This window comes from Myripristis murdjan, chromosome 1 (genome assembly GCF_902150065.1).
Source record: "Myripristis murdjan chromosome 1, fMyrMur1.1, whole genome shotgun sequence".
Classification (NCBI taxonomy): domain Eukaryota; kingdom Metazoa; phylum Chordata; class Actinopteri; order Holocentriformes; family Holocentridae; genus Myripristis; species Myripristis murdjan.
Genome location: NC_043980.1, coordinates 23,418,704 through 23,438,448, shown reverse-complemented (window position 1 = coordinate 23,438,448; position 19,745 = coordinate 23,418,704). Strand labels below are relative to the sequence as shown.

General features: G+C 40.5%; 1 protein-coding gene across 1 annotated transcript; it reads left to right on the top strand.

Annotated features, from left to right (window-relative positions):
• Positions 1 to 16,249: 16,249 nt before the first annotated feature.
• lsm6 (LSM6 homolog, U6 small nuclear RNA and mRNA degradation associated) lies at positions 16,250 to 19,531 on the top strand. Its single transcript, XM_030065058.1, has 4 exons — positions 16,250 to 16,339; positions 16,803 to 16,908; positions 17,037 to 17,150; positions 19,334 to 19,531. The coding sequence occupies exons 2-4, from the start codon at positions 16,815 to 16,817 to the stop codon at positions 19,366 to 19,368; spliced, it is 243 nt and encodes an 80-aa protein (XP_029920918.1). The 5' UTR covers positions 16,250 to 16,339; positions 16,803 to 16,814; the 3' UTR covers positions 19,369 to 19,531.
• The last annotated feature ends 214 nt before the right edge of the window (positions 19,532 to 19,745 follow it).

Below are 19,745 nucleotides of genomic sequence, written 5' to 3'. Positions count from 1 at the left end.
CTGCTCTCGGTGCAAGTGTGTCTCCGAGCCCCTAACTAACACTAATGCAGGGATCAAAGGGCAGCAACAGCAGAGCAGACACACGCGCGCACGCACTCACACACTCACACACTCTCGCACTCACGCACACACACAAACACACACTTGCGCGCACGCACACATTCGAGGAGCTCGCCCCCGAGAGCAGCGTACGGACAAGGTGCCCCCAAGCTTTCAGGGTGTATTGCTGAAAAGGAAATATATAACAAAAAGGTGATGTTCTTTAATAAATAGCGGTCGGAGCGTAGTGATTGGCTCAATCTATATTAATGGAATCAATTTTATGTCCTTAAAAACATTATAATAACGGTTCTATTTCATGCAAATGATGCAAAGATGGATGGACATTTCAATTTAAAACCCCAGTGAAATAAAGGAAACTGGCGCATATCAATTTATTTCGCATAATGCACACAATTATCAAATCTGTATGATTTGTGAAAACAATGATTATGATGACAATTTTTTGCTTTTGAACTAAATCTTAATGGGCTAATATTGCGTGGCACATTTAATTTCTTTACAGATTCCCAAAAATGCTATACATTATGCTATCGTACTGCTAGTGTTGTAATAATTAGGCACATTGCCTCTTCGTTATAGTAGCCGTCAGAATACACCTTTATGATCTTCATTAATATAAAGATGTAGATATTACAAGTTACTGTCTTATTTACAGCATATTACTGGCAAGTTATCACTAGTCCTCCATGGTCCATTAAGCCAGTTTAGACTACACAAAGAAAAAATACAGAATAAGCACAGACATTAACAGCTTTAGTTTTTGCTAAATTAATTATCACAATCATTCAAAATTCTGAATTTTAACTCTGCATGTTTCTCTCACTGCCCCATCCTCATCTCACACACCAATACACACCTCCTCCTGCTGCTAATACAAAACTGCATAGACTTATAATTATTATTTGTCTTTTTGGAAAAAAAAAAAAAAAAAAAAACTATATCAGAAAGTATATTTGCTTGAGAACCAGAACTGAGGTGTATTAACAGGTAGGACATTAACAGGTGTCAGTATCAGAAATATGTCCAACAACGTCCAGCCCCATGTAGTTATCTCCTTATCAGCACAGAGAGACCAAAACTGGCCAGAGCTGAATCCTCCTCCCTCTCAGCTGGGTGTTGGGGCTTTTTCACAGCGCAGGCTGTCCCCCACTCCCTGCTGTTGGACTCCTCCAGGCTGTGTTCTGTTGGCCTGCCGCGTTCTTTCACACCTCGGCCGTGTGTGAGGAGAGCTGTGTCTTCATCCCTCCATCCTTCCATCCTCCCGTCCTCCTCCTGCCATCCCTTCCACCCACCCCCAGCGGAGGCGCAGGAGGCTCGTTACCGTGGCAATTAGTGAAAAGCCCAAATTAGCCCTCTTGGCTGTCCACAGGTGACAAAGACACTTTGCATTTCTGCTAATTAGGAAACAGAACAACATGATTAAATGGGGTATATCAGGATGAGAGTGGACAAACATGTTCCACAAATAGACATAGGACAGTTACTAATCTTTAAAAGGGTTATATATTATTACACCTCCAGCATGAAAGGATTAAGACATCCCATTAGGTTTGTCATTTGTGGAGAGGATAATAATGGATTGTGATATTGAATACTACAATGGTCTACATTACAATTTTAATAGAGTTTTTTATTGCTGTTGGAAATTGTGTTGGCTTACGTGATAGTGAAAATTCTCAACAAAAGAATTTCCACCCACTGTGATGCTGACTGCAATGTATACTGACGTGCATCAAGACAAATCACACCTTTATTTAAATTTTGTATTACAGTGCCATAACACATTTGTGTTCGGGGGAGTGCATGTGCATGTGTGTGTGGGAAGCTGTGTGTCTCACCTGCACCTGCAGATGAACGATCTAAGAATGCTGCAAGGACCGGGCACCCTGACCAGAGAGTGGATACGCCGCTGCAAGGAAAAGGTTAAATGCTTTTTGGTTTCTTATTTCTTGCACATTGTCCGTATTTTTGTTGAGAATACAAAGTATGGTAGATACACATGATAAGACCACTTGATGATTTCTTGAACTAACTCGGTAAGTGCTACTGAATTTCAGCACTCAATTATGCACTCAATGATGCCCTGGGACTGTTGTAATTGGTGGACATTATCTACTTCACCAAAGCAGTAGAGTTTGTCTCAGCTCAGTAGGGAGTGAATTGGAAAAGATGGAAAAGGCGACTTTGAGAGCACACAAGTGATTTTCTGGGAATATGGGTAAATTTTCTGGTTCAGATCGGTTATCGTTCTTATCAAATGATACTCATTTGTGTGGAAAGACTCAAACAAACATTTTATGATTCTACAAAATCAGTCAACCATTCATTGACAAATGCGGGAGCTCTGGTTTCCACATCTTGATACCATCACTGATAAGTGTCTTTGTTCTGTGGTTTCATGCTGTGGGAGAGCAATGTTCATGTTTACAAATTTTGAATGAACAACCTTATGCCACAGGAATAGCTTATAAGAGTTCTTAAAATGAGTGATATTCCCCTTTAAGTTTATTCAAGCTGGGTGGCTTAATCAGCGCTTGTTGTGTGTGTCCACCCTCCGCCTGTTATACCACATTAATTGTAATTAATGATCGAAAACTCTTTGATATATCAAACCCAATTTACCAGGTTAACTTATTTCAGCCATAAATCAGCATATAATTTTAAAACTTCCACAACACTGTGATTATTTCCACTTGAGTTTTTCATTAACCGTGAATAATATATATCTATCATGCTTCCTCTTCCGACTGACAATGTTTGTCTTGATGGTGTTTTTGTTCCCAGTTGAGTTCGGTCACCATGGGGAGGTCGCAGACTGTTCTGTGACCCCGACAATGCCAGGCAGCTGAGGTAATGCTGGCAACAAGGCAATCTGCTGATAGTAGCCATGGCAACACTGACATGACCTCACTCAGGGTTGAACCTAAAGGTCAGTCCTCGTTGGCCCGGAGATGAGTGCTTTAGCTATTACCGCTGACAGGTCTCAAATGTCCCTGCTAGAACAGACAGACATCCTAATGCAGAGGGTTTGTGCTGAACAGCCCTTTAACATCATTACAGTAAGTGTTATGTATTTGTGAATGCTTTTCTAACTAAGTGGATATATAGAATAATGCTGTATAGGAGGTCAATTAGACTTGTTTTCTTTCACCTCCCAATAAGCGGAGCAGTTCTGCTTTGAAAACAGCTCATATTGTCAGTTGGCATTATTACTACTTATTAAAATGGTTCCCCATAGCGGCACAACGGTTAGTGGGAGCTAAATGAGTTTCAGGTGCTTCAGTGGAGGATGGAGCAGACTGGAGAGAAAGAAATGACTTAGTTGCTTATCTGCCTTGGGGGCAAACAGAACATCTTCCAGTTTCTTTTCCTTCCTTTCTCACTCCCTCTTTCTCTCTCTCTCTCCCTCTCATTTTCGTGTCTGTCCTTTCAGGCCCAGTCCTGTGTGGGCCAGGCTGCTTGGACTAACGTTAGGCTCGGCAAGTCAGATGTTGCCCTGGGGTAAACAGAAACATCTGTCCCCTGCCCAGCCGTGACTGTCGCCGAGTGATAAATCCTGGGGTGGCTTGTGCCAGGGCTGTCCGGCATGCCACCTGTCCCCCTCCTACACAATATCCACACCCCAACCCGTACACATACACACACACACTTCACCCTATTTGCACTCGTCCCCCTTCATCCTGACAGTGTGACAGAAGCAGGTGGTTCACTCCTTTTTTGCCCTCTGGCCTTCTATGCTCTCGCCCTCAGTTGGCACATTTATGCTCTGACAGAGAGAAGGGGTTGTCGCTTCAACCAAATACCAATGGCAAGAGCCCTCTCCCAGGTTTATTCAGTGTTGGCTCAGCAGGACTCCAACAAATCTAGCAGTCATTCCCTTCAATCAGGCGTCAACTCTGGAACTTGAGGTAAACAAAATTCCCTATAGACATGCTCGGTGATAAGAAAAGCAAAAGTATTTTCAATTTTCATCTGAAGGCACTGGCAATTCAGGGGATGTCACTTGAATGGCATTGATTTTTACTTATTTAAGGCTTTTTCTGCCAAAATCATTCCTTCGGACTCTTTTATAAATGCAGCTACCACAGAACAGACACACATAAGACATGCTGCATTCACACACAGCTACATGCTTTCTGTCTCCCTTTCAGTTTCTTATGTCTGTCTCTGTTGCTCCCTCTTCCTCTCTCTCCTCTACTACTTCTACTAGTGTGACAGAGGCAGGTGGCCAACTTCCTGCCCTTTGACCTTCAACAATTTCCCTGCAGTAAGAAGACAGTACACACATACACAAACACACATTCACAGAGGAGGAGCCTAGGTTGCCCCTGGTGAACTGGGGCAGAGGTCTTCCAAAAGGCCCTGGAGAGAAGAGAAGGTCCTTCAACTCAGGGACAAGAGTTATTTTAGCTTGCAACACCAATCCTGACAAGCTGAATGGTCATTCCTGCAGTGCCACCACCTCACTGAATATGCATGTCAAAGAGAGATGTAAGTTGCAGAGCCAAGTCAGCCCTGTCTTATTGTAAACTTGGTCCATTGAAGAGGAATTACTGAGCCTTTCACCGACACATCCCCAACAAAGACTTTCATGAATTCAGGAATTTCCCATATGGACTGAATATGATGAATGTAATTACAATATCTCTGTTGTGCTCCAGAAGCACTAAGACACTAACACTGTGTGATGTCTGTCTCCCAATTGCCTTTTTTCATTCTAGAGGCAAGCTGAGCTAAAATAATCATAAAAACTGTCATGCACAGCTATTCATTTGTCCACTTCTCTGCCTTTGGCAGCTTGAGTATCTTTTTATTACACTTACAGTAGGTTTGAATTTACTTAGCAAAACGGGAGGAATAAATTCCTCTTTGTTCCAAATAAAAAATCAACTGTAAGAGTACTTTGACACTCGGTTCTGTTTTTATGAGCTGTTCTTTGGGATGCTGCATGTCTGTGTGTGTATGATTTGCATGTTTGTTTTATGCCTCTATGTGTGTGGAAGGGGACCCCCACTGATTAATGTCACTTCATTCTGTAAATGGAGCGTGCTGAACATGTTCAGATATCTATAATGTGTTACCAGTCTCAGCTTGATTTTATTGCCATGGTCTAATAGGATATTGCCACTATCGCAATTTGGATTAACTTCCATATCACTGCTGTTGAACTAAGTGAGGTGTGTGTGTGTGTGTGTGTGTGTGTGTGTGTGTGTGTGTGCGTGCGTGCATATGTGTATATATGTGTGTGTGTGTGTGCTTGCATGTGTGCGTGCGTGCGTGTGCACAAAATGATAGAGAGGGAGTGAGGATGTCTATCAGGGTGGGCTGCTGTGGTCGATTAATTTCACATTCAGCACCTCCTTTATAATGTGACTCTTCTATTTATCATCACAATAGTTTTTATTATGAACTGTTACAGCTGCTGTTTTTCTCCTAACTGAAAATGTGTTGAGGGGAAACATTTTTGACCCTGTGTAAAATCAAGGACCGCTGTCTGAATTGGCTAAGGGGGATACTGTAAAAGCAAGTGTTTTCCTTTTCTGACCAGCCTTTTATGACTGGCTTGCCAGTGCCACACAGACAGAAGTGTGTGCATGCAGGGGCACACACACACACATACACACACAGATGTAACAAACCCTTGTAGAGAGGACTGGCATGCTTTTGTATGAACATGTTTTTGTCAGCAGGGAGCATGCTCACTGTATGCAGAGGAGTCTGCCCTTGCTCTGTGAGTCCTTTGTCTCCCTACATCCCCAAGCTCCACCTCTCTATTTGCCAGCCCTCCAATGGGAGAGCCTTCAGGTGTTGACCTTATCGGGTGGAGGTCAAAGCCAGGTCAGGGATCTGTTGCTAGGCTACCATCAGATAAGTGGCTGGGGGTAGGCAGTAGCGGGTAGTTCTGTCATTCAGGGCTTGTCATGTAATCTTGTTCATTTGCAGACAATTGCCTGGACGTCAGAAAGGCTATCTGGCCCATACTGGCGTAATGAAACACATTAAAATATTAAAACCAGTCAAGCCGAGCGTTGGCAGCTCTCCTTGGCACATGCCTTTTTTTTACAGTCATGCCAACTGTCATGCAGTAACATGAACCCCTTTAAATAAGCTTGTGTGGTTGGCTGTGTTAGAATTACAGAGTTGTCACGGATAAGGTGGTGTTGATGTTTTTTTTTTTTCTTTTTGTTGTTTTTTTCTCTGCCCTGCATCATTTGATAGTGCATGTTTTACAAAACAAAGATCTTTTAATATGCTCGGATTACCACATTGTGATACAACTGATATGAGCAGGGTCATCATCTGATTGTACTGCAATATAATTGGAAATCAGTGTTTTCAAAAAACATCATTACCAAAAATTTATTGCATAATTTACAGATAATGCAGTCCTAAAAATATGTTGCCATTATATAAGCAACTAACATAGCTAATATTAATAAAAGCATATGACAAAAACCCTTCGAGCTAAACAGCTGTTATTAGTGGATGTGGTGATTTGAGAGGAACATGTCTGTATTCCTATCTCTCTGTGTATGTATGTTATCTGAACATACTGTAGAGAGACAAATGGATGGTTTCATTCATGACTCATTTGGGGGTAGTGGTGATTTGGGGGGGGTAGTTGTTGTTTGCTAACCTACAACCTTTAAATAGAGTACAAACAGTGCCACAGCAGTCTATTTAGAGTGAGAGAGTGAAAAAGAGAGAGAGAGAGTTAAAGAAAGAGAGAAGGAGAGGGAGAAAGAGAGAGGGAGTTGTTGCGTCTTCACACAAACATGGTCTGTTCTCCCACTCTGCCATTCCACCACCTGGACCTATCTATGTGGGAGACTCTGCACCACACATTGATGAACGACACAAAATAGGACAATTTCTGTTCACACTGCGGGTCACATAGAGAGAGCCAGGTTGACACAGCATCTGTGTCATATCACAGGTTCCTCTTTAGTGACACCTGCACTTTGTCAGTGTCACCCACTCAGCCAGTGAGGTTAACCACTGGGGCTGGGAGGAAGTGGTCATCAGAGGCTGTGCGAGGAGCAAGACCTCAGCCAGTTAGACATAAAGAGACCTAGATAAGGCACGTGGCAATTTATCCATGCCAGTCCTTGTACTGTAGCTCCAACATGGGATCTCGTCTGTTAGATTGGCGCATTGTGAAAAGAGGTTCTCAGTGTCTGGGTGTTTGCCAGCTGACATTCCACGGAGACAAATTGAGAGAGAGGCTCCGGCAGATTTATCGGGCCATTGGCTCGCCTCAGGAATTCTCTTGTAACATGGCACTCCTGTGAAAGGGATAAAGAAATTAGTGTAAAACAACCCCCAGCTCCCCCCACACGCCCCCCTCTCCTACCGCACCCGTTCAGATATCAGCTAGTACTAGCTTGTGCCCCCCCCAACACATACACACATACACACACACTTACTATTTTTTACTAATGTGGATGGGTGCGAGATGGATGGGTTTGAGCTTCAGTCCTCGTATTTCTATGAATATTCAAAAGGATGGGCAAGAGAACGTTGCTGTATTCTGACTGTTGAGTCACAGGTCCTCTGTGGCAGGAAGCACTGCTGGTCAAATGACAGAGAGAGAGAGAGAGATGGAGGAGAGAGGGATATGCATGTGTGGGATTTGAAAGGAACTGCTCCTGGCTGTCTTGGATATTTATTCCTTTCTAAAGCAATGAGGTGTTTGGAGAAAGAGGCCAGCTATGTTCTTAATGCTACAATGAGAACAGGGAACATTCTGCTGCACTTTCCTTAACAGACTGCAGCCTGTATTTGCGACACCATGGCTTCACCTCCGACCCTCTGATGATCAATAGAGATATTTGAGTGACTTTCTCTGAAAAAAAAAGGGTCCAGTGAAAATGTCACCGTTTGCAGAATATAAAAGATACCACAAATACAAACAATGTAACCTAGGGCCTATTTGTAACATCCTCATAAATTTTACACATCGTAAAATCATAGGGCTCAATTATGAATCAGTGGTATAAACATCAATATTGAAAACTCACTTTCCGGTTATGCACATATAGAACCCTAATGCCATTCTCCATATCAACTGCCAACATCTAGAGGTTATCTGCCAAGTTGATGAACAGAGAGATTGGCTATGAAACACAAGGTGTGACAGTATGGCAATATGTTATAGTATGCAGGCAGAGCTCATCAGGAAAGAGAGGATGAGCGGCTTTGTTCCAAATGTCACGATGCATATTTATGGGCGCACTGGAGTGGCTCCTTGTATAAGCACCATTCACCATCTATCAGGCAAAAGCACTATAGTGTCTCTTTGACAACTTGGCAGAATAGTGTCATGTGACAAAGAGATCAAATTAGGTGATATGTTCATGTGATGAGCCAAATGTTATGCGAAATTAACTGTTCAGGCAAGCTAGACAATATAATACTGTGTATTTATAATTTCCTCAGCTATAATTAATGGGTTACTACTCAAATTATTGTCTTTAAGTCATGTGTTTCCAGAGAAAATTATCCACAAAATCGTGTCAACAATAATTTAGTTTCTGTATTGTGTAATGTGCCACCAGTGGTCTTTATTTCCTCCCTAATGTGACACATAGGAACACTGGATGTGGAGCTTTATCATGCATTACCTCCTGACAGAGGATGCCTCAAATTGAGATATTAAAGTGGAGTGGGAGCAGATAAGGCGACATGGGAGCGTGTCAGACAGACAGACAGACTGAAGCAGACCCCTAAGCATAAGCTCCACTGAGCTCTGTTCCACTAAGGAGGTTCTCTGGAGAGTTGTGTGTTGGCTGGCTGCGCCTGGGCCATGCAGTGGAGGATGGGCAGCAGCCTGACTGTCTGTCTGTGGTCCCACTCCTTGGGGAGAGAACATGCCTCCAGGGCTGTAGCTGATTTGAGATGGTCCCAGGACTAACCCCTGGGGGACACCAGCCAGGCAGACAAGGTTCTCTGAGCCTCTCTTTTCAGGCATTTGCAAGCAGTGGAGCTTGGTGGCTGAGGAGAGAGGGAACAAGAGGAGGGCTTTCATCTCGACTGTGAGCGGCTCAGTGGATTTCCTCCAAATTACAGGGAGTGATTACATCCCACCTCGTCTGCCTCGCGCCATCCCCCTCTCACCATGGGGCCCCCAGGCCAGCCAACCGCTGTCAACTGTCAGTGCTCACAGCTGAGTCATTAAGTGGAAGTTGAGAGATATGTCATTGGCATGGAAATAATAAGGAGCAAAACACAAAGCACAGAGGCACACATTGCACCCTGTGGGTAATCCACTACAGCCAATAAACTCTCCTCATCCTTTATTTGCCAGTTACCTGGTATGACGATGGAATTCAAAACTGCTGAATTGGACCTGAATCTCTCACCACCTGTCTTGTTGAGTGCCTTTGGTGTTAGGTATAGTAAAATGGACAGAGGCCAGACAGAGATGGAATCATAAGAGCTTTGAACAAGTCGGCCACTGAAAACATCCCTCAGTGCTGCAGAGGCAACAGATCCAAACATCAAACCAGTTGATGTGGCAGCTGAGGTTTCCTGCCCCCTTTTTGATGGAAGAAATGTTGCCCATCACTTCCAAGCTATTACCTCCATACAGTTAGGGATTAGATAGAGGCATGAACAGGGACTCTCCGTCAACCAATCTGTTTTTTTTTTATTTGAAAACTCCCCCAAGCTTTTCCATTATCTTCTCCATATCAAACTTGACCTGAAGAGAAAACCGGGCTTCAGAAGGGTCAGTGCAGTCTAGACCTTCGCCACATCCAACACCTTCTGACCCCCACTCCCCCAGCCTGCATATTGCTTTGGGATACAAGAGGGATGCCCCCCCATTCCCTCTAAAGCTGTGCCTCTCCCTCCTTTGGTCCATTCTCCCATTTCCCACCTACAATAGCATCTCCTGCCACCATAATCTTTCTATTTCACTGGCCCGCCCCTCAGGGTTAAAGGGTCTGGAGATGGAGAAGGGATTTGTCTCTGTATTGACAGCACTGCTGTTGTCTGTTTTCCACTGTTATACTGGCTGGTCAGAGCATTCCTGATACCATGTGACACTGAACTACTTGGAGAAAAGTCATTGTTTAGTTAATATACCCGTGAAAACAGTAAATACAGATGGTATAGTGAATGCCTATGGTCACATAATGGAAATGAGCAGAGTGCAAAGAGCCAGGCTGAGAGCAAGTAGCTGCCATTAAGTGTATAATGATTCAATGTAATAATGTATTATTATGTTTGTTTCTTGAAAAGTGATGAAATGACATTGTTGATGATAGTAATTATTCATAGTGCATATTACTGCTGATTCTAATGCTAATAATTCCAAAGTTTATAGGCTGCTTCTATACCACTCCAACTCTTACTACTGGCGCTACTACAACTATTGCTGATCATAATCATCATCCTCATCCTCCTCCTCCTCGTCATCATCATGTTGGTGGTTATTGTATTAACTATAACAATATATGCTTAAAAAGTAACAGTAGGAAGTGTTGCACGACTGGGAACATAAAACGCAAAATAAAGGAAAAAACACTGGGAACAATGACTATAAACTTTGAGTAAAATCTACTTGTAGTAGCTACAGGAAAAATATAATACACTGACAAAGGCAGAGAACAATACAAACAATCCAAGTAAGGGGACAACAAACAACAAACAAAGTAGAAACCACTGCATCAAATGTCTGTAAAAGTGTATTTTAAGGAGTAAATTTTGCATGCCTGATTCCTTCAAGGAGAGCATTCCCAAGCCTAGCAGCCCTTGTAGTAACAACTGGATGACTGTAATGACTGTTGAGACTGAATGCGACAAGAACTTAAAAAGAGACTTATTACATTTGCAAACTGGTCCTATGAGAAAAGTAATGAGTATATAAGTAAGTAGACATTATAAAGTTAAATGTAAAGTAGAAGTCTGATGTGTACAAACAATAGCTGTGAATAATCTAGCTGCTGCATAAGCGATGTGTTTTAAATAGTATGTTAATAGCGTAATGTAAATGACAAGTAAACATAAGATTAGTTGGTAACAAACAAATGATTTCTTGTGCCAACTTTTTCAGCAATATTGAGTGTAAAAATGGCTTGCTATTTTACAAACGATCTCCTAAACAATTTGCATAAATAGTGTGTAAGCCACAGAATAGGTGTCCATCACTGACAGCTAATCCTTGGCAAAATATTGAAAAACAGGATTTGAGGTGGAAGATGACTTGAGAACATAGTTTTTATGCTTAAAATGATCCTCATTTTAATTTCATTATTTTCTATCATTTATTAATTTCTTGGGAGTTACAAATAAAATTTATCTCAGGGTCCCTTTATGGCATGATCTGTCCATACACTAAGAAATACAGTTTGTTCCCTTATGCCTCCTCAACCACGCTTCCTCACCATGACCACTGTATGAGCCAACCCAGACACCCAGCTGCATGCTTAAGCAATTTGCATCATGTCAGTCAGGACATTTTTTCGAGCTGAACTGCATCTTTTAATATACATCATTCCTTTTTCATTACATCTCAAAATAAAATTACGGGTAGTTATTACATTAATAGAAGATTCAAGGAGACAAACTGCATAACAAACGTGCCACATTCCAATCACATCACAGACATTTTCTATTAGGTCTAATGTAATGTATTATCATAACAAAAGAAAAGTATGAGTAAAGTGTAAGTGTACTGAGGTCAATCTTTGAAGGCCACCGAGATAAACTGTGGATTTTTTTTTCCTCTCCAAAATTTCTTTCAAAGCGAGCAATGAAAAAGGGAACAGGGGACAAGGGGAAAAAAAATCTTCATTGAATATTCATTAACCGGTGCCTAGGTGTATACATGGCTCTTAACCACTCTTGTTTATGACTTAAGGACTTGTAGTACTGACCTTAGTTTAACACAGCAGCAGATACCAAATTAACCTCTAGCCTCCACAGGGCTAGCCATGCCCTGCTAACAAGCAACCTGTCTAGACACACAAGAAGTACTTTATGATTCCACCTCTCAGGTTCCCTCTACCCTCTCTCTCTCTCTCTCTCTCTCTCTCTCTCTCTCTCTCTCTCTCTCTATCCCTCTCTCTCTCTATCACTTTGTGTCTCTCTCTCCACACATACAGGTGCCTCCTCCCTCCCTATATCCTCTTCCACCACACCATTTCATCCCTCTTTTTCCCCTACACCATTTTTCATGTACCTCCCAAGCTGTGCAGTGTTTGGGTCATGCACCCAGCATCCAGAGTTTCATCAGATGAAAGATTCTCTCTTTATCCTTCACAATACAGCCTGGGCATTGTTTAATACAATAATGAAAAGAGTGCTTGCAAAAACCTTCATGATGTTAACTTACCATTATCCTTATGAAAAAGAATGACAGAAATTTATATTTTTAAATTATTAAAGTAAATCCCTATAAGAATGTTATAGGAACATGCTATTATAGGAGATTAAAAAAAAAAAAAAAACACATTACGTACATAATAGTCAGTAAAACTCACTTTGGGAGTCATGGACACACTGTAAGTCATTCTATGAATGTTACAGAAATATTATTGTAATGTTTATTAAGAGAGGTCGGTTATTCATAGTGGATTGTAGGATGCAAAACATCCATCCATCCATCATTTCTTTCTTCAAGCATTTTTCATTACATTTCATTACATATAATTTATTTTTCAGAGACTGAAAATATGTCCTTGCTATGTCAGTAAGTCATTATCAGGGGGCATATCATTATCATCATAATCACTAAGACATTTATAATATGTTTACTCTGCTTATATGTTTATACTGAAGGCATGCCTGTCTTTGCTTCACTCTGACTGGAACAAGACACCAGACTCACTGTATCTCATTGGATGTTTTCTCTCTGTATGACTGTCAGTGCAAAATAGTGAGTCTAGAGAGAAACCCTCATTCTGCTTTTTAGGAGCTGGTATCAAACCTTGACATTACCTGTTATGTCAGACAAAAATAATCTACTATCAAAATCTATTCTATGAAATTATTTTTCAGTGCAAGTAATGTATTCATCTGGATCCCAACTGCTTTCAATCTGTTTGACAAATTAATGGGTAAATATTAATAGAGGTGCACTGCCTATAACCATGACCAACACAAATACTGACTGCTGTTGCTTTCAAGGTTCCTGTGTCATGCATTTGTTCATTTGATGGGGTGAATTCTGATGAGTTCTGAAGCTAGAAAAAACAACAAACAAACAAACAACAAACTAGCCATATTTGCTAGTCACACTTATGTCAATTTCATAACTTTCATATATATATATATATATATATATATATATATATATATATACACATATATAGCATCATATATATCATATAAATCTGCTGAAATATGTGTCACATTAAATAAAATTGATATAAATATTAATCCAGCTGGAGAAAAAAGGACCCAGACTTGATCTAAAATGACAGCAGTAAGAAAACTCTGTACTGGTGTGACAATGACATCACATCTCTGTTTGCCCAGTTATCTGGACAAACAACACAATGGGCCCAGAAATGGCAGATATATTGTCAGTACTTGCTCGTGACAAATTAAAGTCCCTTTAACTCTGTTCAAAGGGAGTTGAAGAATAGGAGGGACAATAGATGGAAAAAATACCTCCCGGGAGAGAATTGAAAATAAATTGCAGGAGAACAGTATGAGGGAGGGGTGGAGTAAGATGAGAAGATCACTGGCTAAAAGCAGCCAGGCCAAATGGTGGAGGGGAACCAGGACACAGCAAATGAGTAAAACCTGTTTTTTCAACAGGTTTGACGAGGGGGCCACAGGCCAACTAGCCCGACTCCCTGCTCAGCAGCACCCACCCACCTGACACTGTTACTGCCCACCTCTACCCCTCTCTGCTGATGACATTGTGTCCGCCTACAAGGATCAATCAGGCAATGTCAGTCACACATTCACAGCTGCATGTCTCTTCTATTATTTTATTATTCAATTTATGAATATATTCAGGGGGAATTTTTTTTTACGTATGGTGCCTCCATGAACAACTAGAGGAGTGTGCTCGCTAGAGTGCAAATATCTGCCAGGCGTCTCTTCAGTTTATTACACACATTACACCAGTGGCCAGGAACCTATGGCTCGTGAACCATTTCTGGCTCTTTGTCAGAAGTCAGAGAGAAACACGTTTCAAAAAGAGCACAAATTACAATAGCAAAATTTTAAATTACTACGTCTCTCTCTTGCTTTCTCTCTCTCTCACACACACACTCACTAAAGACCCGCATTGATTAGGCAAATATTCTGCTGGTGTGTGAAAGAGTGACAGCTGTTTAACATGTTATTCTTTACAGTCGTGAAGCACGAGGCTGATTATCCTATTTTAACTCCCCGCTCTGACACTTTGTACAGTATTTTGTTCCCCTGTGTCTCATGTGGGCTCTGCACATTTGTGTCAGCAGTGTGTAAACTCGCCCAAAAAATTCAATGCACAACTCGGATGTGCAAACACAGCCACAACAGGATAAAAAACAAAAACAAAAACAAAAACAAAACAAACAAAAAAAACATGTTAGCTAAACAGTGAATTGATTGCAAAACCAGCAAAAACAAACATTTTTGAATGACAAAGGTTTTGAATCACCACAACCACGACAGGTTCTTCATCATACAGGCATAGTAATGCCTGTATAATGAGCTTGTGAGCTTGTCTATGGACACATACACAGACAGACAGACAGACAGACAGACAGACAGACAGATAGACAGACAGACAGACACACACACACACACACACACACAGAGGACCAAACACATGATCTCCTTGAGGCTTCTGCCTCCAGGCAGCCTGTAATGCACTTGTAATGCCCAGCTCAGCACCTGTCAGGAACCTTGAACACTATCTACATCTGCCAATTACATGTACTGATAAGGTGACTAGCACTTTGTGACACAAATCACATGTATTTTCCTTCATAATTTCAGGTTCTTCTAATTGTTATATATTGCATATATAGTATATAGTATATTGATATTTTGATTATTACTACAGTTATTCTTTAGGCTACTCCATATGCTATGGGCAGTAGTCGAGTTGTAAAAAAAAAAAAAATCAGGGGGGATGGTCAATTTTTTTCACTTGATGAAAAGTGAGGATGGCAGTTTTACAGTGGGGATGATTTTGACCGTTTTTATTTTAGGGGGGATGCCATCCACCCTCATCCCCCCTCAACTCGAGTACTGGCTATGGGCATCACCTACAGTGTCTGTACTGCATATGGTAAAGTTTGATTTGGCATGAGCTTGTCAAGTTAAATCTTGGTGGGTTGCAGTTGTGAGATAGAGAGCATCTTTTATCTTTATAACAACATACATGCATTAAGTACATGGAAAGATGAATATGTGGAGAGTTGACTGTTGAGGAAAAGTCAGATAGATAGATCAGATAGAAATCTCAGATTTCTTGCTCACAGACATTATGTTTTTGTTAGTCTAAGGGCGTTTTACATCGGCTATTTTCACACTTTTTTTTTTTTTACACACATTTTTATAACGCTGTCATTCATTTATTCTCTCAAACTTCTCATTCATACATTGTACTTCATACATAATGTGTAAAAATGAGTGAGTGTGTGAATGTGAGGCATACACTGTTAAGCAATTTGAGAGGTTGGTAGACTATAAAGGTGCTACATAAAAGCAGCCCAGTATTTAAAATATTGTATTAAAACTATCAGTTGTGTGTGCTTAGTTAATCCTCAAGATACGGTTAGTTTTTTATTCTGTGACTTTTATGATATTCCCGTTACTGTTTCTTCTATTTACTGCTGTCCACATGGTGTGTTGCATTGGGTTGTCTTATGTTTTGTGGCAAGATTTGCCCTTCTTTGAGGTGGGCTGCAAACTTCCTTGCTTGTGAGGCTACTCTGCAGAGGTATAATGCATTTATACTATACCTGCTGATTATCGATGGTAGTGTTACATCTGTCATGCCAATGTGACATCCTAATCATATTGGCTCAAAATTCTAACAAGTTAGGAAAAAATAGATAGGCAGTACCCTGAAACGAGTAACACAGTCGCTCTTCCGTCAAACACGCACTTAAAAATCAAACCCGACGTCACCTTATTGTTTGTAATGTTTGGTAATGAAGACAAAGTTGAACGTAAAGTTCTATTCAGCACTTCACCCAACGGACGCGCAACGACACAGATGTTTGTCCATTATCAGTCTCCGTATACACGTCAGAGGACGGGCGGATATGATTGGCCACTTCAGTCTTTGCCAAAAGCAAATCGTCCAGGGAGCGTTCAGGTGGGTAACAGCTATTTAACATGCTAATCCTAATAGCAATGAAAATTAAAGTTTCCCAAATGCAGTCTGTAACCCGTAGTAGCACCATTTGACGCCTCTAATGTATGCGCAAGGCTGTAAAGAATCTCACATAATTTAGTACAACCGTATCCATTGAAGTAATAGCAGTTAGCCGACCATGCTAACAAGCACCCAACACGGCAAATGTGAAACGTTAGCTAGCGATGGAAGTCACAAGCATAATTAGTGTTTAGCGCTACGTTAAATGCAGAGACCGATTCGCCTTTTTACGTTTTAATTTCTCATTGTCCCACAACTTAATTTAGTTAAAAACTCAGCTAACGAGTCAATGAAAAGTGTCAGTAAACGCCATTTAGCCATCTAGCTAGCTGGCATTTTGCTAACTTGGTTGGTGTTTAATCGTAGCTAGCTAACACAAACCGTATTGCTGACCCTCTTCCAGACTGCAGTCAAGATGAGCCTCAGAAAGCAGACACCCAGCGACTTCTTGAAGCAGATCATTGGGAGACCTGTGGTGGTCAAACTGAACTCTGGTGTCGATTACAGAGGTAAGGTTAGTCTAGCGGGTGTGTGTCGGTCATTTTTCAACAGTAATGCGCTTCACTTCATGATACTAAATCAGCTGAACACATTAACAGGAGACGTTGCATGTGTGTGTGTGTGTGTGTGTTTACAGGTGTCCTGGCCTGCCTGGACGGCTACATGAACATTGCAATAGAGCAGACAGAGGAGTATGTCAATGGTCAGCTCAAGAACAAGTATGGCGATGCTTTTCTAAGAGGAAACAATGGTAAGGCCCGCTAACTAATTAAGTTTCCTAGATGTGTCCACTCCAAGATGTGAAACAGTAGTGGTCTTTATCTTGAAGAGAAATACAGTATTTGTGGTTGTTGATAGAGCTATTTTGTACCCATGGAATGCACATCAGTACAGGATAATTTGCTTTTATGGTTTTTGCAGTATTCCTGTGCAAAACACCTGCTGAAAGCTATTCCTTGTACTGTAAATATTTCTTCAGGAGGAAAATGGGAAGTAAACTGGAGAATCAATTCTCTATATTGGTGGACAATCAGTTATACTGATGTGTTTTGTCTGTTATCTACAAATATGGATTTTCCTGACTTTGTTTCTGTTTCTAAGGCTAAAACAGATTCCTTCATGTAGTCAGATTTGTCCAGTAGTAATTACTGGCACTACTGAGGAATCACAAAATTTTAAAAAGGAGTGGAAAGTTGTGTTACTACCCACTCGTAGCTTATTTTGTGAGGCAACTGGATCATAATCAACTGCAATCAAGCTTGCCAAATGACATTATTAAAATTATATTCTGTAGTAAGATTAAATGTAGCATGATGGAGTCTTAAGGTGCTTGGAAGGTGCATCCTTACAAGAGCTAGGCTTTGTGCGTGGTCCTTATTTTTTCACCCCTTCTCTCTCTCTAACCTGTGTGTTCTGGCAAAGTGGGTAATGCATATATATTTTTTTGTATTAGATGTATACCTCTCATAATAATCCCTTAAACACTGATTTTTCCTTACCTATTTCCTAAAGCACTTGTTGGATTTTTTACATAGTGTATGACAGTGTCACACACATATTTTTTGCATCTGCTGGTCTCAGCACTTCATTGAAGCTGGATCAGTCATATATTGAGTGAAATATTCAAACCCAAGATGCCATTGTTTTATGGCTGCATCATTACATCAAATACAAAATGTCTAGAGGTTTTGTGCATTATTTTGTACACATTTCCGTGCAGTTCAGCAGGACATGATTGGTATCTTTAGAAACCTTGGGATCTCCAGTAGAATTTAAAATGACATTCTCTGGGTTTGAACGAAGCTCGGCCATTTAGCAATAATGAACCCCCCAGTGGTTGTGGCAAAGTTGAAGAGGTTAAGCTGTGTAGGGAACAAGAGGGAAATTAATTAACCTTGAAATCTGAGTTGAGGGGTTACTATCCATCTTTTATAAATAAAGAATTCCCTTTGCACTAAAACCTCTCATAAGCAGTTGTCAGTACTTGATACTTTGATATTTTAACTTGATACTTTATCTTGTGTTTTTTTAAGTTGTGTATCCTGTATAATAACACTGTTCATGGCTGAATAATCCACTTCAAATTCAAATCTGTATTTCCAGCCCACTGTTTGCCTAACGTAGAGGTTCCTGGTGCTAGGCGTGCAATGTGTGCGTAATTCTCATCATTTGACCTGTCAGTTGCCTGTAAAGTGTGATTTTAAAAAGGCCAGCAGCCAGTTGATCAGCCAGGAATCGTCTGTCATTATGTAGATATGTGTAAGGAAAAGAAACAGATAATCAGTTAATTTGGCTGTAGTTCATTGCACGAGCTAACTAGTATGCAGCCGTACCTGCCATATCATATACACCTTACCAGTACAAAAAATTCAGCATGTAATGAGAAATCTGACTCAGTGTTTTCGTCATTATATCTGCTGCTATGATTGAAAACGGTCTGATTTTCAGGCTGATTAATTCAGTCTTCCCTAATTACTTGTGAAGATTGCACTTTTTCACTTCACTTGTTTGTTTTTTTTTTGTTTTTTTTTGTTTCTATTTAGACAGACCAGAATTCCCAGATTTTTTTTTTATCAGCTACATAATAAAATATTGATTGTCATTAAATTACAACCCGAGATTTAGCACAGAATACTTAGTATGACTGGGAAGATGAAACAAATTAATTTGATATGTGGCACGTTCATTTACAAAGTTGTGTGTATTGAACAGACTCAGAATATTACTGAAGCATTGTATTTCCTTTCATTTTTTTTCAGTGGTGATATCTTTTTTATCCCCCCACCCACCACATGCTCAATCCTACTTTAGAGCTTGGATAGATGAGTCAAAAAAGTCAACAGCTACCAAATTTGGTAACAGAAGTGACATAGTATTGCTCAACAGAGCTTCAGACTTTCATGTTTGAACTTGTGTTTTTCTTTCCTTCCCCAGTACTTTACATCAGCACCCAGAAGAGGAAAGTGTAAGAAGATAATTTTCTTTTTTTTTCTTTCTTTTTTTTTAAATTTGTGGTTGATTTGTCAGTTAATAACTGACAAGGTTTTTGTTTGTGCATTGCCTCCAATCCTGGCAGATGTTTGGTTTTGTAAAAGTGGAATAATTTAATAAAATCTGTTTTTTGAAGTTTGATTTGGTGAATATCGTTACTTAAAGAACTAGGTGTTGAAGTTGCAGCAAAAAGTATATAAAATCTGTGTACTGATTCCCAAAATATTAAGTCACAGGCAACTTTTGCCAAGCCACAAATAATTTGTTTTTAAAGGATCTAATGTGTGACATAAAAACACATTGATTTCCTTGTTGAAAAGGTTACACTTGGGATTCTCTTTGAGTTAAAATGTCC